Source organism: Lutjanus erythropterus, chromosome 7 (assembly GCF_056507025.1).
Source record: "Lutjanus erythropterus isolate fLutEry1 chromosome 7, fLutEry1.hap2, whole genome shotgun sequence".
In the NCBI taxonomy this organism is placed as follows: domain Eukaryota; kingdom Metazoa; phylum Chordata; class Actinopteri; order Lutjaniformes; family Lutjanidae; genus Lutjanus; species Lutjanus erythropterus.
In genome coordinates, this window is record NC_139323.1 from 18,036,012 (window position 1) to 18,062,162 (window position 26,151).

Genomic DNA, 26,151 nt, shown 5'->3' on the forward strand with positions numbered 1-26,151 from the left:
AAATCCAAAACAATGTTGCTACCATAGAAATATAATAAATCATTTTAAGAACTCTTAAACAAACAGCTTATCTGGGTCACAGTGAGGATTCCCCAATTGACCCAGCAGAGAACATACTGAACCACAGAAGCAAGCATCATCAGTCACCTGAGGGGCTAACTCCGACTGTGTGCGCTTGTAGGTGTGACGGAGCACATGCATTTGCATTCATCACTGGCTGCTTCTTCGGTGCCCAAGTAGTCTCTCCCCTGGTTGAAACAAAGTATGACGTGTTCCTGAAGACCTATTAATCATCACACATGGAGCGTAATATCTCCAAGCAGCTGAGGCAGACTTAGGGGCAGCATGAGTGGGCCTATCTCCCATCTGCCCATTCCCCAAACTGATCCAGTTGAGAGCTGTACAAGCCTGTCTTGCTTCTTGCTTAGCCTTCTAAAAGTGTGAGGAATTAGTACCCACTGTACTACGGGCATGAAAATCTGGTGTTCTAGTTCTGAATTTACTATAAAATTAAAAATATACTGCCTAAAATTAAAAAGCACAAAGCTTTTTTATTTTTTATTTTAATCAGCAAATCCAAAGATAGGGCCAAAATAAAGCTAATGAATTAGCTAATCTAGCTAACTTATCCTAAAAACAAGCATTGTCTGCCTTATTTAGCTTATGCCTCCATCCCATAGAGCTCCACAATCATCCAAAAAACTATTAAAAACACATTAAAAAGCCATACTGTTGCAGTGGGTGATATAACCTGTCATTACAATGAACATGGGCAGTGTAGTGTACTCTGGAACAACTCCACAACTGCATTTTTGATCTCTGGAGAGTAGCTCTCTGTGTTTTCAAGGCATCAGCGAACATGCTCTCTAACGCAGTTCTGTGTTTAGCCATTGAAAAACAGGGAATACATTTTTTGGGCTTCACAAACCCCCAAAATAACTCTTTTAATTATCAGAATTGTATCCATTCAGCCCCAGCCAAGCAGAAGTCAGCCAGATGAGCCAGCAGGACTCTAGTGCTCATGGTCTATGGATGCCTGTGGAGGAATGAGGTGGCATCTCTGAATGAGGTATCCACTTCTCCTTAATACATCCATGGTGCACACTGAGTAATACACTAGCAAGACATACTCATGTTAATTAATTATCAATGCTGAGGCTGAATGTCTTAAGCAACAATTATGCGATTGGTTAACAAAATTTGGCAAGGTTGGAACATTAAATCAAACACATCTTATTGTCTCACACACAAAACCAGTAGTTACAACATTGTCTCACACACAAAACCAGTAGTTACAACACACAAGTCACATCACATAGTTTACTTTCTGCTTTCTTGGATAAAGTGGACATTCCCGTGTTTTGAACAGCAAGACTCATGTAAGGTTACACTGTGTTTTTCAGTCTCCTTGACGGTTGTTCTCACTGATTCATAAAATTAAAAAATATATTGAATTAGTATTATAAATATGGCTAATGACTAATGGCTTGAACCAACAACTACTGCTCAACTAAGGAAATCTTTAGTTGGGGATAGCCCTAACATTGTGACACTGTGAACAACAAGTAGTATCCATCTGTGTGTTTGTGAAATAAAAAAGGTATAAATTTACAAAATATTATTATCGGCAATTAGGTAAATTTCTATACCTCAAGAAAAAGATCCCTTTGTCTAAAACAAGTTTAAGGTGGTAACCACAAAAACTATGACTACCCATAGCCTACATGCTAGCTTGGTGATCATAATTCTGGTCTGGACACAACTGCAACAACACAGACAGATGTAATACAATAAACCTGTATTACAGTACATATATAAAAACAAACCAAAAGAAACTCTCATCTCTGGCTAGTATCATAACTGATTCAGCATGGTAAAGTCTGGCAGTTGCTCCTCTCAAACTCCCAGCTACACATCCCTGAATAAGCAAGTAAGTTACCACAATTGTCAAGTGTCTGGCCATGGTGGAATTCCTTCGTACTGTAGCATATTTCTGCATGAAGATAAGGTATGAGAAAGCCAGGATGTTGCATACACTTCCATGTGTGACAGCATATATATTCATGCTTGCTTTTCCCCACTGGGATTCCAATACTATAGCAGTGGTAGAAGGATAGAGATGCCAAATCTCTGTGTCAACAGTAAAATAATGGCAGGAAAATTGATGGAGCCACAGTTTTCCCTCGCCAACAACCCAGGTGTCTTTAAGCTGCACAGTCAGCAGCAATGAACCACAAACGTATTTAAATCTAAGTGAGTTGGCGTTGTCACATTTCTGTCTTTGTTCATTCTTACAGTGTATATTGGAGAGCAGCAGGTAGAGAACTGCATGTGTCAGGTTATATTTTAGTTTATAACACGATCTGGTCTCATGATTACATAGGGCTATAAGCAAAGTACTGACTCATGAAGACACTCCTTGCGTCCACTAAGGGCATGATTCTGACCATTTCAGCTCTTTGTCATCGAAGCATTGTGAGTTGCTAACCTTTCTTTTAAGATATTTGACAGGAGAGGCTTCATGTCCATTTTTCTTTTGTCCTTGCAGCTAAAACCCCTATTTTACTGCCATCTGTTTGGCTGTCACTGAAAGTCCCTCGCTTGAGTTGTGTTTCAGGTCTAAAAATGGGAGATGTTCTGGGTTAAGTGTGTGAATCCCTCAGCCAAGGACACGGTGTCACCAGACCAGGTGCTCACTGCAGCATTTGCAGAGCACTGGCATTGAATATCAGAGGATGCTAGTCACTATTTCAAATAAGTGGGCTACAATGTTGAAAACAGAGCTCAAACATGTATGCGCAAATTATCAGTCCCTTACATGATTCTGCAGGCTATTTTGGGAGAATAATTGCAGCCTAAAATACTTAATTTCATGGCAGCAGTTCTAAAAAACTGTGACGCATGTTGCAATGGTTTTAGGCTTTTTTTTTTTTAATTACATGAGCAAGTGAAGATTGGGGGAACTCACAGGAAGCTGATTGATCACTGGATAAAATTGTCAGGTCATATAGAATTCACAAGGATTAGTTGACTGTACCATACACATAATCATGTACACTGATCCAGATTGAAACATTCATGACTTATAAGGTGTTTTTTTCCAATAGTTTAATACAATTTGGGAGGATGTACCATGTTGCTAACTGACCCATCACCAAAGGACTCCCAAAGTGAGTCAAATTCCCAGAAGCAGGGTTGAGCATTGCAACTTGCATTCAGTTTAAATATGCAAACTGCTATACCACTTAGATTTTAAGTTGAGACTTTTAAAATAACAACTGTGCACAATGTGTTTGCTGGCAGAGTGAACTATTCCTGTGTGTTGTGCCTAAAGTTGTCTCCAATTGCTTTTATATCTCAGTGGTTGTTGCTACACCCACATGACCAGCAGGCTGCATCATATTAACTCACATCAGAGCTAATTAGAGGTACAGCTGCTGGGGGTGAGCAAGATATGTAACTTGCAACTAGACTGGGCCCACTGCAAGCTGAATTTATATGGATTTAGAAAATCCTTTCATTGATCTTTCTAGGCTGTGAGAATATTCATAACACATGCAGGTCTCCAGAGTGTGTGAGCGATTGTGATATAAACAGGTTAGTCCATATGGTGAGTGCAAGCTGAATCACACTGAGATCAAGGAGAGCCAGTAGTGAGAGGACAGATTGTGGTGCAGTGTGTGTCAGAGAGGGAGCAGAGCTTTTTTTTTTCAGAGTCATGTCAGTGGTTTCTTGATGAACCTACTGTTTGGAGTTGCAGAACCTGCCAGTAAGTCGCAAGAGGAATAACAGACAGCAAGTTCTCCCACCAGCTGATGAAAAATGAGGGCAGTCGTTATGTTGATCGAAACCTCAAATAGAAAACTGTCAATACAGTATGACAGAGGGAACTCAAAAACAAACATGATTGTGCAAGTATACACTCCAACAGCATAAAAAAATGTTAATAACATTTTGCTCAGCAAACATTCTGGAGGATTGCAAACCCTCTCATTCTAACACGATAACATTCAGGTGACAGAGCATGTGCTTATTCAGCTCAGCTAAATTTAGCTTTAGCTGTGGTTCCTACTCACTACATCAGCTTGACTTCTTCCACCAGGCTGTTGTACTTTCCACTGTCCCACAAAACAGATTTCAATGAAGGGTTAAAAGAGAGGGCTGAAAATCATCAGTGATGCCTGGACACCAGCAGACTGCATTAGATGACGGCTGTTTAGACTGCACTGCAGTCTGCCAGTGCAAGAGATGAGGCTGGTGGACTGGATGTGTGCTGCTGCTGTAGTCAGGCTGAATGAGGGTCTGTAGTCAACAACATTCGGAAAAAGCCTGGCAGGCATGCTACACTGGGACAGCTAGAGTCACTGTTAGCTCCACTAACTGCTCGTCTCCTCTATTGACATAGTGTTGGATAATGCCACCGTGTCCTGCTGTGACTGAAAGATTTACGCATAACACAACAAATCATGGTGGTAATCAAAGGCTCTGAGGCAATGAGGCTGGATGGGGTGAGGAATTACACATCAGGATCAGACAAAGGCTTTGGCAGTAATCTTTGCTCCCCAATCCCATTTGCTTTTGCAACTAGTCTGCCATAGCAACAAGATGTATGGATCAATTTACAGTGGTGAGGATCTAACATCACATTATGTCTGCGACGCTCATAAAAAATTATCTGTTCGAATTCCTTCCACCAATAGAGGTTTAATAAAAGCGCTAAAAAGATTGAGGCACAGTGACAATGCCCCAATTTGAAGTCCGCACCTCCTGTCAGACAGACAGATTGTGAAGTGTGTGCTCAGATTGACTGCTGAGAATCAACTTCATAACGGCTGAGCTGGAAGAGAGCCAGATGTAACAACCCGGCCTGGAGTGATAAAGCTTTGGGGGAAAGTCACAGAAGCAGTTCATCGACTTGTATTTCACAATTTGGGAGGAGACTAAATTGTGCACTTATCTCCTCTGGCTCACTTTATCACAAGGTTAGACTACTCTGGGATTATGTCACACTAATATGACTCTGTGTGTGTGTGTATATGTGTGTGTACATACACACACACACATACACACAGATTCTTCAAAGTGGCCACCTTTTGACTGCTTTGCACACTGTTGGTACATTCTGGCTGATATGAAGTTGAAAGAAAAAGAAGGCTATTGGACAATAGCCACTCTGTATGCATGTTGTGTCTAATTAAACTATGTATGGATCTTTACAAAAACGCAGCAAGGAAAAATAAATTATGTATAGAAAGCCATCAAATCACTTAAATCATGAAGTGCCAAGAGACAAATATTAGAAATAAAAAAAAAAAAGAAAAAAGATTGTGTAGTATTTTTCACATTTAAATCCGCCAATAAGTCTGATGAGCTGCTAGGATTTTATTGTGAAAGCCTACAACACAACCTTTGACCTGACATTTTGCAAACAAAGGGACATCACTATCGTATCTGACAGCAATGTGAGGTAGCCAACAGCCTGGAAAACACCAAATTATTGAAAGATAATCGCTGTCAGATGTTTGAGAGTAGTTTGGTGTGATCAGAGACTGTGAGAATAATGTGAGTGATTTTGCTACTTGTAAAAAGTACTAATAAGTATTAGATTTCAATACCCACAAGCTAGGCTCATCGTCACTATGGAAACACATTGACAGCTGCAGGAGCACAGGCACTCTGCAGTTGAGAACACAAGTGAGTGACAACTACCAAGAGTGACTGTGTATTAGAGTTTAATCACGGGTGTGGGTCGGGTTGCAGGACTTCTATTAACGGTTCTTCTATTAACGGTTCTTCTATTAACACAAAAGTGTCTAGCATTTTTCTGAAGAAAAAAAACAACACTAGCGATGAGTAGCTTTCTAGTTGATATTGACCATATAAACTTTTTAGAAGAAGAAGAAGAATTTGAAAATGTAAATGTCATAGCTTAAAACCCAATGATTTGTTGACATTTACAAATGATGATGCGACAGTCTAACCAAGCATTTCCTTCAGAATTAATAAAGTGCTATCTTATGTAACAATAGCATAGCCATAAAAATTGCATAGTACAAAAAAGAAAAGAAAAAAAAACAGGATAAATTGAAAAATCAAATTGAATCGTGATCTTAAAATCAAACAGGATTGGAAAATCCTGACACCCCTTAAATATACACAGTATATGTGTATATACATTATCATAACATGTGACTCAGTCAAGTTAATAGTCAAGAAAGTAAGGTACATAAAGCACATTACTGTATAATCAATATCCCCACATATTTGACAGTTGAGTGTTGTCACCACACCTTCCAGAGTAAAACTTTTTTTACTTTCTCTATCCCGTTTCCACAGCCCCCCACCCCCTCCCCACATTTCTCAGCTCGTCTCCGTAAACACATCCAATACACAGGCACCAGTGTCCCCAGGCTCCACTGTCCAACACAGGCTTCTTTCATACCATGGTCAGGCAAACAGCTCGAACACCGCAGGTGCTCTACATGGGTTGGGTCAGAGGGGCCATTTGGAAAGGACTTTTTTTGTTGTTTTCACTCTGCTGATTCATAAACATTTCCAAGTCCTGGATAGAGCAGAGCGCTGTGAGATTGCACGTCTGTCAAAGCTATGTTGGGCCTAGATCCAGCTTAGATCAAGCTACAAATAAACCAAAAAAGAGAAAATAGAAATGTTAAAAATTCAGCATAATGATGATGCTCAGCAGAGTAGGCACAGTCTGTAAGTCTGAATGCTGTGCTGTATGTTCATTCATATTTGATGAAAGCACTGGCTTCTGCCAATCCATAGAGGAAAGCAACATCAGTAACACGGCTTTGGGGTTTGTATTTTCCTCTAGTCCGCATTTAAAAATTATCAGTGCTGAGGTCTCTAACAAAGCTGCTTGCGTGGATCACTGCTATTAAGATAAAGGGGCCAGTGAAGCTGTGATAGGATAAGACACTGGGAGGAGGTCTGTAGGGCAGAAATCCACTGTCAAGGTTTCACAGTTGAATCAGAAAAACACAGACACAAATTGAGAGAAATTGAGAGGTACATGGGGGGCAGATATTTTCTGGCAAGGTTTCAGTTGAGTCAGGCAACATTCTCACATCCCACTAACCCTCTCACACACATACACAAAAAAACAACAGCACCATGATCACACAAGTCTCCCACACTCCCCAGAAAAGAAAAAAGAAAGATTTGGAGTCCATTTAGGAAAGTATCAAAGCAGTTAAAAAGCTCCAGATGGCTCCCCTTTTTCACAATATTAAAATGTGGAGAGATAATACACACAAACACTCTCCATGTAGCACCATAACTCTGTATTTCTCTGCCTTTCTCTCTATCACCCCTCTGTATCCAAAAACATCTTCCCTGCCTTGCTCTTATTCTTCCTCTCTGGAGAACAGTACAACCTTTAAAGTGCTTGTCTCCTTATTGAGACAAGACAACAACATCCAGATCTCTGGTTTAGGTTTACTTAGCAGAGTCCCCCTGGGATCCTCTCAACTATTAGCAGATGGTTGAGGACTGAGTACTTGGCATATCTTGGCATATCTGGTTTGGTAGCCCACTGGGTTAACTCACATCAGTGCATGAACAGTGTTTACTGTGCAGATTTTCGGAGGGAAGCAGAGACACATTGCTAGCTGACATCTCCAAAAACGCAGAGAATAGTGGGATGTGGGCTGGGATTCGACCCCCAAGAGGGGAGTTAGCATCTCAGAGTGTCAGCCGCTGACAGCTAGCCTGCTGCTCCGAGTGGAGAAATAGCAGTATTGTGGCTGGGGCTTTGTGACCTTGGTTACTTCTGTGGGAGCCTCCAGGCATGTCAGTGGCAGCCCTGTGTTCCTGTGAAACGAGACTTGCTACTGCTACTGTAGATCAGTGACACACTCAACTAGCTTTGGCCTGGATTTATAAAGATTTAAATATGGATAGGCCACATCTTGATATCTACATATGCAATATTCACACCAAGGTGCAGAGACACACTAAACATCTCAATATTCTTTAGTCCCATATATTTGGTATTCAAGACTTGCCCTGAAACTTCCAAACCTAATTCCACAGTTTCTCATACATCTTCCTCTTCGTTAGATATAGTTTAGAAATTAGTTCTGGTACCCTGAAAAAACAGGAAAGAATAAGTCAAAATATATGTTAATCTGCAGTGAAAAGAGCTTACTGTTAATAAATCTTACCCTGTAGGCATCTTTTAGGCAAATAAGATTTTTAGGACTCTGTAATGGACTAAATTACTAATTAAGATGGGGATTTTCTGCCGTGTATGTTAACACAAAAATCCTCATTTCACTTTACAGATCAAAGTTTTATGTTAGGCAGGATGCAAACTGGCCCATATTCCTAATGGTGGGAAGGATGAAACTTTGCTTTTACACATTTCACAGTGAACATGTTTGACACCACGGCCTGTTTTTGATAAATTGTGTATTTTCTGAGATGTTGGCACTGACAAAAAGCAAGCATGTACATAATAGTAAGCATTCTAAAAAGTATTAGAAATTAGTCAAAAATTGAAATATTGTTATTTAAGTTTTTGTTCACTTTCCTGATTTTTGGGTTGAATTGGGTTTGTTTGTCTTTGAACATTTATTTTGAAAATGATGCAATTAATTCCAGGACACAGGGGTTGCTGGTCTACTGCTGATTCGATCTAGGGTAAGTAACATTAGTTCTGATCAGAAGTGTAAACATGTTAAAACACCAAAGTCACCCAAACTAACCAGTTGACAGAGGTCGTCCAGCAATGCCCACCCTTAATCAAAACACGATCTGACATGCCAACACAATCTTGAGAAATGGTCTAAAAAAAAATTGCTGTTTTTTTAAATAGGCTTTCTAATGATTTTGAACAGATTGTCACTCCATTTTTTACAGACATTTAATGAGAAAATAAGTGTTGAGATAGCCTATGTATTTTACTATCTAAAGCCACGTTTCCAGAGGCTTTAAAGTACTCATGTGATTTAATGACTCTATGTCTGTAGTTGCTCAAATCAGATTTCCCAAACCACGTGATTTTCCTCTAGGTAGGAGTACAAGCAGTTTCCACACCCTAAGGGAAGACCAATGTCTTGATTTGATCAATAATGATATTGCATACTGCTGGTGTTCTCCAACATGGATTCATCTTAACCTCTGCTTTTCAGCAGTCTGAACACATTGAACTCAAATCAGTGTCAAAGTCACTAAAACCATCACATGTCAAAGCAGACCTGCAAGGTGCAACAAAAAGACCTCACCTGTACAAAAAACGTGTACAACATCAGAACACTGTGTCTGTTTTGTTCTTAGGATAATGATTCATTTGTTTTGATAAAGCTAGCTGCATCGTTTAGCACATTAGACCCATCAAAAGTAATTTCAAATCTCACTGTGCACTCAACACTCAAAACCTACGTGTCTAGCATGACCGCTGCTGTATCTCTCACTCATTTTCCAGTGCATCTTTGGGTTGTGTTTCATAAATCACTGTCAATGTCGCTTAGTCTTCTAGTCACAAACCAACTGACTATATTTGTACTGCAAATTGGAAATTTAAAGTCCCCTTGCTGTCGCCTAGACAGCCTCTTCACAGCTAAATGTCCCATTTTCACAGACTTGAACAAATAACCATCCAGCACTTGCCACTGTGCAGAAGTGAATCTCAGAATCACAGAAGTGAAATTATTTACTGACTCACCCTATCATTAGTGTGAATAATATACTTCAAACTTCCAGCTATCTCTTGAGAAAAGACACATGAAATTAGTAGCCAAAGAGCATAACCTTGTTAAAAATAATGAGCAGAAATGTCATAAAGACTAATAAAATGTGCAGTAGCACTACGGTGTGAACATCGGTCTTCATTTGAGAAAAATATTTGCAGAGGCCGGTGACACTTAAAAAGCCCATGATAGCACTTAGTCTTGGGTGCAAAATGGGCCATTTGAGCCACAACCTTCTCTGACTGTAATTTCACAGGAAGAGGCTGTGAATGTTTGATTCTAAACCAAGGCTCTCAGCTTTCTGTCAAGACTCTGCATTGACTCAGTATAAAAATGCAGCGTTTAGGGAAGCTGCCCATGCGAGAAATTTGTTAATTAACAGTGTGCCCGACTCAACACTTTCTGTGGTGAATGGAACTCATATCTAAATTGTTACTTACAAACCTGTCACGGAATGATTATGAGCTATTTTTCTGCTTTTCTGACTGACTGAACATTTCAGCTGTACAGTATAAGCCCACTGAACACTTGCTACATAGTTAGAAACGTTATATAATATACTAGCCACAAGGGTACACTTGAATCTGGGATGTAAAGCAAGTGCAGAACTGCTGAACATGAATGATGGGATGCCAGGTACTTTGACCAACTGCAAGAACATGGCTCACTAATGCTTTCTCAAGTGTTTCTGCTGTTTTTGAAGGTACATGCAATTTATGTGCATTTAAATACACCCTCGACTTTATGTAAAATTAGGTGATTATTCAATGTTGAATAACAAAGAAGCTGGGACCAGTAAATGTTTGACAGTTTAGCTTGCAAAATAACTGAAATGATTTATCATTATCAAAATAGTTCGCAACTAATTTTATTTCAATCATCTTCTTGATTAATCAGCTAATCTTTGAAGCTCTAATAGTGCAGTCCCTCATGCTGTCTTATCTACCTCTGCTTCAGTTAGTGATTACCTCATTTCCCAGAAATGCATGCTGATAACTTTCAAAAGAGTAGGAGGGTTTCCTGACAAAAAAAGTGAGAAGACTAACACTTCTTCCACAAAACATGCCTTCTGGCTACTCTTCATAAAGAAATTGGTGCTTTTTCTATTTCTCCCTTTGTGACAATTGAGTGTCACAGCAATATGGCAAGTCTAGAAAGAAACTGCAGCTGACAAAATATCAATATTATATTAATATCATGATATGAGACTTGACACCGTCTTATATTTTGGAAATTGTTATATCATGATGGTGTAAGTGGAGCGCTAAATCCAAACTCCAGTGAGCATATTCCAAAAAATTGAAAAGGTAGCACATCTCAAGTCTTCAAGTCAAGGAGAAAAGAAAACTCACATTTCACTTATTTTTTTGGCTCACATCACAATAAACTTACACATTTCGGCACAGTGCTTCATCAGAGTGTTTGCAAGGCTCTGTGCTAAAACAAGTTAAGCATTTGCAGACACTCAGATCAGAACATTTGCAAATGCTCTGACAAAGGTTCAAGGCCAGAATGCATAAGCACTTGTTTATTGTGATGTTTCGTGTCAAATAAATAAGTGGAATGTAGTCCACCTTGACATGAAGACCTGAGATATGCTATCTTTTCAATTTCATCAATAGTCATCCCTATTGCATTGTTGCAAATATCGGTATACAGGTGTATGTTCAAAAATATTGTGATATTTGATTTTGCTAGTATGTTTCTAAAAAAAACTGACACCAGAAACAATGTACACAGAGTTAAGGAAGATGGAGCGAGAAGATCTATCCATCTAGCTGAACTGGAAATAATATACTAGACAGATTCACCCACTTCATCTTTTGGAATAAGAGAAATAAAAGAAAGCCAGAAATGCTGGGTACATTACCAGCAGCAGCAAATGTGATTTTCTTTACTATGCACTCCACATTTAGTCCATATTTAAACAAATGCAGTGTGTGAAAAATTAGTTGCGGGGGAAGTGCATGCTGATGTAACATTTGTCTTGTCTTTCTCCGCTCAGTTGTGAGACCAAAATACTCAATAACATAAAGCAGCTGACCTAATCACAGAGAGGCACCCTAACTCCATCCCATGCTCCACTAGCTAGGTTGTTGGACTCAGTAAGGGCAAAATTATGTTTCCATCTCACTATATTATGTGCAATTCTCTGGAGAGAAGCACTTGAAGAAATAGAAGCACATGCAAGTACACATATATTAGCCTCTGTAATGATCCACATTCACTGTATTTAAATAATGTATAAACTAATAATAATAATAATGAGGCTCTACTTTGTGCTTTACTCCAAATCTGCACTAAGCTGTTTACTTCAAACACACATCATTTCTAACATCAACTTAATGGTACACTATAAAGTACCAGCTTGAACTTTTGAACAGGGAGTAATAGGGTTTGAAGGCCCTGATGGTGAGCTGCATGTCTGCAGAGAGCAGTGAGAATCAACTACAGCTGACAGGTTGCAGTCATGATTGGCAGAGTGCTGTAGTCATGAGGTCTCTAGAACACATGGGGGTCAGCATGTGGGGAAATAACAGGCAGCCACAGTAGCTTTTCCCCATCAAGAGCCGTCAGGGCCAGACTTGACAATGCATGTGCCAGTCTAAAACTGTAAAGCTACTGCATCTATCCTGACAGTCATCTTCAGTGTAATCGGGTTATAATTTATAACTTGGATAGAGATGGATGATATGATACATTTGCAACTAATAATTATTTGGAAGACTGCTGATAATGACAAACATGACATGAAAAAGTTAATAATTATATAGTTCCTCCATTATAGTTTGGACTGACTAGCTAATATGTTTTTGGTGTAACTGTTTTGGAGAATATAAGATATTTCATCACAGTAGATACAATTGTTAAAAATAACATTTTTATGGAGCTTAATAAGAAATGTTTCTTTAAAAGAAACCATTAGTCACATTGTCAGTGTGGTGAATCACTTAGTCTGGGTTTCAATGGCAAGTTAGTTTCCCATGATAGTCTTCTACAGTAGTAGTCTGATAGTAGCTGTACACTGACAACAAGAGTGCAGTTGTGAAAGAAGCATTGAATACTAATTTTTGATGATAAAATGAAAGGTTACTAATAATAGAACAAAAATATTTTTAGCTCTAAAAGTATTAAGACTGACATCAAACCAAATAAAACCACAAATGTGGTAAAAATCACCAGTGTAAATAACTCTTTGTTTCAGAGGAGAGACACTGTGAGGCATCTGGTGATGATAAAGGATTATGTTGCTGTGATAAACAACATGATTACTAAGGCAGGCTAATGGATAGAAAATCTGCCCACAGATTAAATATATCCATACGCCTAGAGCAGAGAAAATGCCACTTGGAGACAATAAATCCTTTGTTATCAGAGGACTTTGCTTTCAGCCTTGCTTACTAACTGCACTACCTGGATTGCAGTTGTTGCAATGTTGTAATAATTATCCTCGATGTGGGTGAGGAGAGAAGGAAAGAGGAGATAAGAATTGTTGTTGCTAATGTGAGCACTTAAAAAAAAACATATAAACAAACAAAGCAAACTAATAACTAATTTTTGAGCCAGCATAAGGTGAAATAATAATAATTGTAATAAGAGAAGAAAAGAAAATCTCTTGCAGTTACTAAGCATTAGCTAGATGTCAACCTTTAAATAGCTAGATGTCAATGTAAGCCAGCTAACATTCCTGCAACTGTTTTGATAAAACGTGACAAAAATGACAAATATTCTCTAGGTATTTACAATTTCTCAACTGTGTTTTCATGCACATTAGTATTCTGGTTTCTATCTTATTTATGATATAATGTCTACCTGGTTATAAAGATCAAACTATATTGTCACATACAATTATACAAAGTACAACATATAGACTCACTATCCATCCATCCTAGTATTAAGAGCAGTGGGCAGCTGCAGCTGCAGATCAACTCTAGATCTGGTCTAGCACCATGGTCAGGGGCACTGACAGGAGAACTGACCTAGCATACATGTTTTTGATGGTGGGGGAAACTGGAGGAAATCCAAACTCACAGCCTCCTTGCTGTGATGTGACAGTACCAACCACTGTGACACTGTGCTGCATTGTGTTTTTAGGTTTTTAGAGTATCCTTGTTCTGTTTAGCACATGTAGATATCACATCCGGGTTTCAGAAACCTAAACCTGGATAAGGCTTTATCACAGTTTTGGGAAACCTCAAAATAAGGGCTAAATTATATAGTAAAAAAAAAAAAAAAAAAAATCATACCGCAATTATACTGCAATTCATATATGACTCATGATTAGTGGGAGTCATAATTTTTGCATCACAATTTCCATTCTCTCTGAAAAAAAGGGCATTTGTTGGGGTCAGTTCCAAACAACCATAATTTTTTACATCTGGAGAACAAGATTTGTAGGCCAGAGCACCTCAGCAACACTTCATTATAAGGCTGTTTTGTCACGCATTTTACCTTTGTCAAAAAAAACTGCCGCTTCTGTGATATGGATATTGCACTTGGCTATGCTGCAATTTCGCTAATATTTGGATTGATTGTGTAGGCCTACTGGGTATGCTAATTACCTGGAGTACTCTGATAGAAACCTGGATACTGTGACATGTACCTTATCCTGGTTTCTGAACATTGTTGGTAGTGCTTGAGATGGTGAGAGATCAAGATATTAATATTCAATTGATAATAACCAGGTTTCTCATATTCCATGTCAACATCGTACCCTGAATAAGAGCCAACCCAGGATACTAATGTACATGTAAACGCTGAGGATTCCTGTTGGTATTGTGCTTTTCTTTGTCTTAAACGGAAAATCTTATCTTTAGACTGATGTTAGAACAAAAGAAATCACCTTGGGCTTTGGGAAATACTGACGGGCATTTTTCACTATCTTCTGACAGTTTGTGGCTAGTTAGACCAAACGACTGATCTATTAATTTGGATTAATCGACAATGGTGGTCAGTTGCAGCACTAACAAAGACATGCTGTGACATACCGTTACACAGTAGTCAACGTTTGCCACTGAGGAACAATATCTCTGCGTTTGACGCTCCAACAAAGGCGAAGTGAGGACAAGTGGAGGAGGAAAGTGATAAAACAGAGAACAGTCTCCCATTGTGAGGACTTTAACATCAGGTAAACAACATAAGGGAAATATTATTGTGTTATATCGCCAGAGATAACCACAGAACGCTACGAATAAGCATGATTCACGAAGCAGGCGGAAAAAAAGACATTACAGCACGGTTACTTGTTCGACCGTTAAAAACGACCGTTTAAGACGTTATTCTACCGTTACCGTCATTGCGTATTTGATGTCAACCGTTAAATAGCCTCTAAATAGTTAGCAACTGACAATGTAAGCTAGCTAACGTCCCTTTAAATCACAGCGGGAGGGTCAAACACAATTCAGGCTGAAGAAGGTACCGTGATATAGGGCTGTCATAACGTTACACAGCACAGATGAGAAAAAATATCTTGGCGTTTACAACAAAGACGAGGCGACTCACCATAGTAAGGCGAAGGGATGTCCGTCTTTCTAGCCATGGCACTTAGCAGGACAGATGCAGCACCGTCGTCTTGGTTTTGGAGACCGCATATGAGAGTCGAGGTTGGACCGCAGTTATTTCGATGCCTTTCAGCGGTCCCGTCGAGAGATAAACACGGGTAGCTGGAGAGGTCTTGTCGGGCTCTTGGAGGATGCTTCGGCCACGCAGCTGAGCGTCAGTCGTGTTTACAGCGCGACGTCATTAATTATTCCAAAACGGCCTTAAAGGGGACGCTGCCGCCGCCGCCGCTGCTGCTGCTGAGCGTCCCGTTTCCCTTTGTTAGGATGTGATTTAAAGCACAAACCTACATCACTGTGTGCAGTTTGTCAGCTGACACAAGCATGTGTAGGGTTTATATCAACGATGCTAGAGAACGGAGAGAATTAGCACACTCCCTGTATCTGCAAGACATCGGTGATTTCCATGTTGCTTTTTTTTTTGGTTGATAAATAATACAGTCAATGTTGCAGGTAGCCTAGTATTTTTAGCTGGCATCTGTAGCCACACCGAGGTGTCCGGTGGAGAAACACTGACCTCAGCTGGGTTTTCTGTGACATTGCAAAATTCTCTCTGTGTGTCTTCCATTCATGTGAGTGTGTTTTATGCTGTTGGATAGGATGCATTTTTAGCCTTCACAAGAAGGGAGGATCTAAAGGTTTCATCATGTGTCATTCATAGTCAAACTCGCAGGGATTTTTTTTTAAACTTCTGTCAAGGTCTAAAGTCATCATCATAGTCAAAATCATAAGATCTGAGTTCAAACTTATGGGAAAAAAGACTTAATTAGAATTTTAAAGGTCCTACACACCCACACAACACCTTTCCATTTACTTTAGCTCATTAGTTTGAAGTTAGGTCCAGCTGTGGCAGGGGCAAAATAATAAAAACGGCAACAGCTGTATGCAGTGGAGCACCAGGTCACCAAAGGTCATGATGCATTTATGGTGAAAAAGTTAAAGTCCCTGGTTTAGAAATAAAAATGGTTTGATTATATGACTTAAAGGAGCAATATGTAATATATTTACTGTACTAAATCATAAAATGACTATGTCATCAGAAATTAAGGGAAGATACTAAACTGAAATACTAGCCTCTCTGACAACAATGCTGCCACCAGCATGTTCTCCTTTGAAATTTCCACTCCAGCCCTTAATATCTGTTTTTGTGTGCTAGTTTCACACTTATTAGAGTAAAATGAATGCTGCAGAATGAGCTAGTGTCTGTTTATGAAATTGATAATAATACTTTAGAAGGAGCACATGTTTATCACAGTTAAATTAAACAAAATGTTAATGGAGTCTGATCAGTAGTAAAGCCAAAAGTCACTGAAGTCCATATCCACAGTATGTATTTTCGGAGCAGTGGGCTTTTGTTTTCAGGATAACAGGCTTAGTTTTACATTGACAGTTTAACTGACAGTTATAAACAGCTTATCAACATACAGTGGAAGACTTGCTGTGGCTTGTCAGTGTCAAAGTAAAATGTAGCGCTCGACTTGCACTCATAGGTGCAGTGTCCCTGCCAGCCTGCAGGCACACTGCCTGAGCTTCAAGTCTGGAAAGGAGGGGGCGGGAGGAAACAACTTGCTTCAGTCATAGATCGTATATTAAATATGGTTTCAACCTATTTAATATATCATATATGGCTCCAACTCCTTAATTGGACAGCAGTACCCTTTTTTGAATGCTAGTGTCTATCACACCTCTGTAATAAAAACAAGGAACAAACTGACTATTTAGCCATTTAGACAAACTTATTTTTCAGCATGTGAAGCCACATTCAAACAGAAGGCGCTGCAGTGAAAATACCAGTCATCTCATTCATTTTGGAATTAGTGGATTTAGGTTGTGGCAGAGGGGGTAACATAGGATGCCCAAAAATCCCTGTGGTGTAAAAGTTCAAACAGAGTCAACTTTTGGATAAACGCAATCTGATGTCACGTTATAGTGGCCAATAACGTAAGCCAGAGATTCTATCTACAGTCAGCCTAAAATATAACCGAAAATGGACGCTATTCAGGCAGCATCAACAATGATCTTGCTTTGTTTATTCTATGTAACCAGCTTCAACGTCTAGCTCTGAGGTGCAGTTTATGCTGCAAAATAGCTAAGTTAATAGAAGCGTCTTTTCAGGGGCATTTCCACGTGTTTTTGACTGGGGTGATCCAAGTGTTGCACTGATAATTCATGGGTGGCAAGAAGTACGTGCATGCAAGTATGCAAGTTTGCACAGGCACGTACAGTTTCTTATGTTCCTGTGTGCAAATTTTTTATTTAAAAGATAGAAAGTCCTGCCAATCACAACACAACACTCTTTCTTTAGGCTGTGAGAGTCATCCTCCATACTCCATCCTGAAAAATACTTATTTTAGTAAATTAACCTTGTAAAAAAGTAGTAATAGTAGGCTATATACTAAAGAGAATAATGCACCTTTAAAATTACCATGTAAACGGTTGGTTGCAGTGGTGGACAGTAAGTACATTTACTTGAGTACTGTGTTAAGTACATTTTTTGAGTATCTGATCAAGGTGGGTGATCAAGGTACAGACTGAATGAGGAGAGTTTATAGTGAATCCATCAGAGAAATAAAATGTTATTTTCACATTTTTTCGCAGAGGTTTTGTTTTAGCCAAAAATAGACACCCCTGCATATCTCTCACACTGCCACATATTTCTGCAGGTAAGTGCCACAAAGCCTGATTGTGGCCTTAGTTAGCCTACATGGAACTGCATTATATTTTCTCCACTGGAAGGCACCCTAGAGGGCACCTTACCATGTTTTCTGCATTTGAAGGCATCCTCAAGCACTGTTTCCTAGCCTGGGGTTCACCACCCCAAGTAGAGGGTCACCAAAGGTTCTCAGAATGTCACAAGACCTTGATGTATGGGTATAAGAAAACTTAACAAAAAAGTTGTTATTATTAAAGTTTAGATTATTATTCAAGATATAAACCTCAGGATAAGGACAAGGTGAAGACCTGAATACAAGATGGATTCACAGCGCCTGCATTTCACGGAACAGCTTCATCCTCCATTAGAAAAGTATACAGTTAAAACAATGAGGTGGAGGAAAAAGTACATTTCCCATTTGAAATGGAGTAAAAGAATTGAGTCATACAAAACAAAAATACTTTCCATATCTACACTCACACACAGACACACACTGAGTGCACACTGCATGCTCACTGAGTGAGTCCATTATAGTGACATGACCAGGAAGTGGCAGCAGAGACTGGAAATCATGCACTTACTGGGAGATTCAAGAGCTGCAGGGTGATATTTTCATACAGTATTAACAAAGTAAGACAGAGGCATGTTTTATCTGTGACAGCTGCTGCCAGAGGGATTCAACCTGGATGTTACCTCAATAGTAATCGCACATCGCCAAACATTATCCCTTTGTAATGACAGAATATCTGAAATGTTAATATTTCATGCTTTTAATGTAAGATTATATTATAAAGTTGACAGCTAATTGGTATTACACACTGGCATTTTTCTCTCTTAGTGCTCTGTATATGAAAGTAAGGAGAGCTCAGGTTGCCAAAGGCCAGTCATTAAGATGGGATAGATTCCTCTGGGACAGATCATATGTTGATGTGGCACAGTCACTGTCAGTAGAACATGGAGAATCAGGATCACATAATTGCTAAGTGCAATACAATAAATGTGGAACAATTTAAATTATGATAACAGTGTGATGAACAGAAATTTGTTGTTTTTCATGGGAATTTGTAATGTATCTTTTACACTTCTGTTTATCAATGTCTGATGCAGTTGGGTTTTTGATGCTATAAATAGATTGATACCACAGCCAGATGGACCCTGGATTTTTATAGCTCAGTTGGAAACATACTGTGTGTGCTGTTGTGTGCATTCCTGCATTATTAGAAGTGAACAGTGTTGGTGTATTATGCCTTATTATATGCAATAATTAATAAGTTTAAGGGGTTGGTAGGGTAAGGGAACTTGTTATCTATCTTCTTATGGTCCTTTTTCAATTCTATTCTTCTTTTTTGCTTCAGCAAGCATATCTTATGAAATAACTTGCATTTCCCCCCCTTATTCTTTCTTGCTCATATAAAGAATGTACAGTATATGAAGGAAAATGACAATTTTTGCATTTAATTGATTAAATAGCAAATGGTGATTTTTGCTGGGGTTTGAATTTAATGTCTCCCTTGATTGTATTACCATTTTTATCTCTGAGTTTTGTTGGCCAGTTTCTATTGGACTTCAACTGTTCATGCATTAACATCTTATGGAAGTTAAATGTTTGTTACTTACAATGGTTAATAAATGTGTTAATCACTAAAGAAAATGTTTTTTGATGAAAAAGGCTGAACTATATTATCACGTTACAAGGTCAAGCAAAGTATTTCTTCATGAGGTTCACTGATCTCTCAAGGACTGACAATACCATTTCGTAGGTGAATTGTGTTCTCTAAAAAACTGTTTTTTTCCAGAGTTGCCAGCCCATCTGCTTGTCATTCAGTGAAAATGATGTATGCCAACAGCTTGCTAATTACATAATCGAGAGGGTGCAGATACAACAAATTCAGACACATTTTTTGCTGGTTTTGTTTGCAGCCCTTTTCCCACTTTCTGAAACAAAAGATAATTTATTCCTCTGTGGCAGTTGTCAGTTTGCAGTTTGGATAGTGTTTTTTATAATAAGAGAAAGAAAGAGGTGCTCTCAACACAATCACCCCTTTTCTTATTCTTTCAGTGTTTACGATTGCTGCAGCCGCAATCAACCCTGCTGACTCCTAAAAATTGAAATCCCCCAAGACCCACTATAAAGGAAGTGATTCAGTGCAGCAGCAGCATCACAGCATAAATGAGCAACAGAGATACAGAGTGCACTAGGTGATTGGAAGTCTTTTTTTTTTAATCAATTGGATAAACACAACAATTCAGAGAAACATATATTGCACACTGTATAACAGGAAATTGCATCTGTGATTGGTGGGACTACCAGCCGATGAGTCAACGATCTGTCTGTAAATGGAGACAATTTGCAAAAAGAATGAAGATGTTTTGGCTCTTGGGCTTGCAGGACATAAGGCTTATATCCATCTCCTGGTGCTCTCTTTTTACACTAGTGTAAATGCACAGTATTTGTCTGGACTGGAGTGACAATAACATTTCATTATACCGCCACCCACACCTTTGTTTTCTGCAGATGCATCAGAGATTTATATTGTTATTACATAAGACTGATACATACTGTTTGTAAGGCTGTTGTTCCTTTAACAGGTCCAACTGACCCTTCCTCACTCCCGCCCCTTTTTGCTCTGTGATCTAGAATAACAGTTAAGCAAGCTTGGTTCCTCAGTCAGCTTTCTAGAAAAAAGAAATGATATTGGACAATATCTCCAAAACTCTGCAATGCTCTCACACACACATAAAAATGTAGATGGATGAATAACACTACAGACCAAGGGAAAATATGTATTTTTGATTTTGGAGTGAACTGTCCCTTTAAATTAGGTAATGTTAAAAATCTCATCTATATCAGTCATTAGCCAGCTGATTAGCTACTCTAACATTAGCTAGCTGTGTGTGTGTATGTGTATGTGTGTATAGATGTAGATATAGATATAGATAAAATCCACATATATCTTTATATCTTTTGGCATTAAACATTAAGCTTTATCTAACAACATGCTATTATATTCATGTTAAACATGCATGGCTTTGGGAACGTACCTACAATTCCTTGACTTTTAATTTTAGTTTACTTTCTTTACTGAGACCCAGAGGCATCTCCTCTTCAAGTTGGGTAAATTATAATGAGTAAAACAAACAGCTTTTGGCACAGAAAGCCAGTGCAAACAGAACCGATTATGTCACACTTGTATTGTGTTTGGCTGGGCACATTCAGACAGTTGTCTGGTGCCTCACTGGATAGGAGGGTCGAGTTAATTAAAAAAGGTTGTGTTCCACAGTCATTTGCCTTACCCGTGTGTGTGTGTGTGTGTGTGTGTGTGTGTGTGTGTGTGTGTGTGTGTGTGTGTGTGTGCGTGCACGCCCTCCCCGGAGTTGTGTTCTGAGATGCATTTGAGACCTCAGGGACACCTCTAATCAAAACACACAGACTGCCAGCCACCTAATCCTCTGAATTCACAATGACGAGGTGTATTATGAGCCACTGCTCTTCACTGATACAGATTATTTGGTGATTAAAATTATTCCACCAATGATATGGCCATATGGTGTTAAAGAAAACAGTGAAGAGGTAGACAAATGGGAATGTTACATTTTACAAATCTTTTGGAAATAATCAGTATACTTCCAATGTCATATTTTTATGTGAAGATGTATGATCAGAGAGTCATTAGACTTTTTCCTTCCATTTCTCAGCTACTCTAAAATAGTAGAACTCTATAAGCTGGCTTTTACTGTAACAAGATAACAAGAGCTCAAATAAATGTTATCTACATTTTAGCAACCTCACACCAGTGTCTATTTATATGTAGGGTTGAGTTTAGCACTGTATTGATTGCTGTCAAACCAACAAATGACCTGGTCCTTTTCAGAGCTGTTGTCCTCAGAAACTTGCTTCAGTGGATCTTGTCAAGAGGTGAGTGTGAGGCAGCAGGAGAAGGACCTAAATGTAGATAGCTGAGGCAGAATGGGAACGTTCAATGATTTATAAACCTTTTTCACAACAGTTTAAACACAGGTGTTACCAGTGATACTAATTAAGGTTTCCCTTCATTCAGGCCAAACAGAGTCAGGGTGCTGTTATTGTGCATGTTGACTCACTGGAAAGGCTCTGCTACACTACAGGACCTTGATTAATATCATTTGGTAACATCTGTAGTTGTTTACCCAACTATTTCATATCAATATGCCTGCCACGAAAAAGGAAAAGGGGCTGGTATACTTCATGAGATGCAGGTCTGATGAGGAAATGACACACCACTGGGGAGATAGTCGGGGAGGCTCAGGTGATGGGGATAAGGTGATGAGAGCAGATGGGATCTGGAGTAAAGGGGAAGTCTGACAACATCTGGTTGATTAGTAGATAATAAGAATGAACAGGTTTGGAGAAGTGGGAATGTGGCCGGGGGAGGGACGGAGAAGCAGATTGTGACAATGCTTGGTTTAACAATCAGTTACACTTTTGTTTTTTGTTGTTTTTTCATATTTGTGTTATACACTCACCAGATACTTTATTAGGTAAACCCTGCTGATACCAGCATGGACCCATTTTTGCTTTCACTTCTGCCTGAATTCTTCGCAGCATAGATTCTACAAGGTGTTGGAAACATTCCTCAGAGACTTTGGTCCATATTGACATGCGTCACCCAGTTGCTGCACACCCATGATGTGAATCTCCTGTTCCACCACATCCCAAACTTGTTCAAATGGATTGATTTGACTATAGTCAGGTGTGCTCTTTTGTTTTCAGTCCCTTATTATTTTGAAGCACCTTTATACTTTGCATGAGGCAAATATTTATTTTCATTCAAAGAAATTTCATTATGATGCTATTACCTGTAATGTTGTTGTGTTTGTGCTATACTGGCTTGTGACTATTTATGAGTGAGCACTGCCTACTTGAGACCTCTGAGTGAGTGACGTTTGCTTCTTAGATTGTTAAATTTTTAATGCCTCCAGAGGAAAAATCCTGCAGTATGCCACAAAAAGTTGGTTATTTTGAAAAAATAACCACTCAGTCAGAACAAAAACAATAATAATTTTCTGTTTCATTCAGATTTATTTAGTGACGAGGTCGGAAACCTCTGATTTTAAGCAATGTTTGACTAAAAATCATCTAATGTCAACAAATATTATATTATATTATATTATATTATATTATATTATATTATATTATATTATATTATATTATTGTATCATACTGCAAATCAACATCATACATTGAACTCTGTTGTATAATGCTGTGTTATCTTGTGTCATCCTGTATCATATCATATTCTGTATGAATTTGAAGTGTATCTGCCTTTCAGATTCAAAGCTAATTAGTCTAACAAGGCAGTTGTATTAAACATGTATAAATCTGGGCCAAAACCATAAAAGGGAAGACATGCTGTTCCCACATTAGCTTTTAAGTAGGCTACCCTGATTATTCTTACCACATATGGTCTGTCCACACGTTTCTGTGTCATTTGTTTTTCAGATAAATTACTTATCAATTCCCTAAAAGCCAACATTTCAGTTTGTGAATTGAGACTTTCGAATGACTAAAACAACACATTAGAGAATGAACACAATGATGGCAGCACAGAGGGTGCCTATAAAAAGACTCATTCCCCATTTCCCAGCTCCTTCTGACTAGATTAAAGCCTCCAGCAAATCTGTCTCCCATGAGGAGCTTTAGTTGCTCAGGTTGCCGTGACAAATGAGAAAAATACTTTTCTGTCCTTAAATGGGATGTCCCAAAATTTACTTGGGTGACAAAATTATGCTGATGGTCTGAACCGAGAATAGTTGTCAGTATATTGTGAATTTGAATAACAAAAGTAATTGTAACACATCTTTCAGTGGGATGCAATAAAATTACAAAACAGAGGAGATAAGGCAACTAAATAACATGTTTCCTCAATATCTTAACCGCATTTTATGACAAACTTCTACTATTCTGGAAACATTACGTGCTACTGTAACTATATATACTGAGCTGCATAAGACTTCATCTGACCTACAAACAGCTGCCACTTATTTAACTCATGTTGACACTTCAAAAAAAAATCATCTGCCTATGAATCACTGCTACAAACTGAAATCCTTTTTATCTCTGCATAACTCAAGAGATCTGAGAAATTGTCAATATGAATCCAATATGAGTCCATTGAAATTATGTTTCTGTACTCAATTTCTTCCTATCTTACACACACAAGTCCATTCAAAGATCTCTCTCTGTCCCTCTGTCTGTCAGTGACCATTACTGTACTTTTAATTGGGGTTGGGGAGTAATGGATTACATGTAATATAATTTTGTAATTAGGATACAAAAAATAACTGTATTCCAGTACAGTTGTGGGAAAAAATGGTAAACAGATTAAGGATATATTTAGTAAAACTGGAGATTATTAGCAGGATTACAGTTCTAAAATACATTTTTAAAAACCTACCATGCACACATTACAACACTTCACGAGTCTCACAACAGCTAATCTTACAGTCAAGTCAACCAGTTCACTGGTGGAATTTCAACATTATGTTGTATTTAAAATCAGAAAAGACTAACAACATCATGGTACTGTACATATTCTGCCTTCAGCTGTGAAAATACTGTCATCATATCCAAAATCTAATTTAAAGAAACATTTACAAGTCAGATCAACCGCTCATGTTAGCTACACAGACCGATCGTAACACTTGCCACACCCCCTTGAAGTACAATTTCAAAGTAAACCTTCCAACCCTGGTCACAATATGGTGAGCACATTATAGTAACAAATACTGTATGTAAACAGAAACTATACAGTGGAGGCAGTGGTAGTACAGCACAATAAAGAAAAATGTCATTGTAATTTTGCATCTCACACCTGAAAGGCAGCAGTCCTTCCTCCCAGTATGGCATGAGGATAATAGTTATTCACCTGTTAGACTGGAAAGTGGGGAGGGTGGGAGAAAGTCCATTAAGAAACAGTGGCATTAAAGGACCAGTATGTAGGGTTTAGTGGCATCTGGTGGAAAGGTTGCACACTGCAACCAACTGAATATCACTGCCAGGCTGCCAGACTTGTGAAAAACACAAAAGCTCATATCTGGAGCCAGTGTTTGGTTTGTCATTCTGGGCCACTGTAATCTGACTCACTGGATGCACACTATGGGTGTAAGCCTGCCATTGGTTGCTTGTTTCTTGTGGCATCTGCTATCTGCAAGTGTCCAGGACAACAACAACCTCAGCTAGAAACAAACACATTGAAAATGGCAAATTAGCACCAGGGTCGCCAACGGTATGTAGATAAAACGTGCTAGCATCTGTTACCTTATATTTGCAGCTCCCCTGTCTACATTTATTTTCTCACAGGTCATTCTTGACCTAATGACTATGCAAGGCAATGGCTAATGTGGAAACATGGCAATGGAATATACTGTGGAAGAGGATCCATGCCCTATGGATATAAACAGCTCATTCTAAGGTGGCAAAATCACAATGATTCTTATTTTCAGGTGATTATTCACTAATGAAAACATACCTTAAAATTACATTTTTATTTATGCCATATTCTGCCAATAAATCTCAGCAAATCTTACACACTTGGACCTTTAAGGTAAGGTTGAACTTGTCGATGAAAGTTAAATGTTTAAAAGATAATGACGTTTGGATCGTCTTAGAATTTCTGCAATGAGCAAAGCGATGAACACATCTGAGACTAATACATGTCATTAGACGAACAGTTTTACCCATTTTGATCATCTAGACACAAATGCATCACTGGGCCATTTGAAATTAATTGTGATTCTGTATGAAGGCAATGAAAAATTATTGTATGCACAATGTGGGAAAATGAGCTGTTCCACACAGTGTGTTGAGAATAATGACCGTCATTTAATAATGTGAGATAACATGCCATCAAGCACATTTACATGATGGTCTCAAGGTCTTGTGTTAATGTGCATTCCCCCTCCTTAAATAAATGAAACATAAACAAAAAAAAAGAATAAATATTAAGGTAAATTGACAGAGCTACAGATACATACATACTGTAATGTTTCTATAAAGACGCATATAATGTTGATTGGCGTTTTGTTCATTATCATAAAATTTGAGTAACCTAATTACCATCTCATGAACCCCATGTGAACCCTGAATCAGAGGCAGAGGGGGAGCAGGAGTTGTTTAGGACCATGAGGAGCGCAGCGTTGAGTGAGGGCGTCCCTGTAAAGGAGAGCATGGGAAAAGAGTAGTGGAGCG

The 26,151-nt window shown here is 38.7% G+C and overlaps 1 protein-coding gene across 3 annotated transcripts in view; it reads right to left on the bottom strand.

Annotated features, from left to right (window-relative positions):
• slc44a5b (solute carrier family 44 member 5b) overlaps positions 1–15,446 on the bottom strand; it is a 43,880-nt gene extending 28,434 nt beyond the window's left edge. For all 3 annotated transcript variants that reach the window (XM_084723004.1, XM_084723003.1, XM_084723005.1), the window contains exon 1: positions 15,216–15,446. In XM_084723004.1, coding sequence (XP_084579130.1) covers positions 15,216–15,252 — 37 coding nt within the window. In that variant the 5' untranslated portion in view covers positions 15,253–15,446. The remainder of the gene's footprint in view (positions 1–15,215) is intronic.
• Between the last annotated feature and the right edge of the window lie 10,705 nt (positions 15,447–26,151).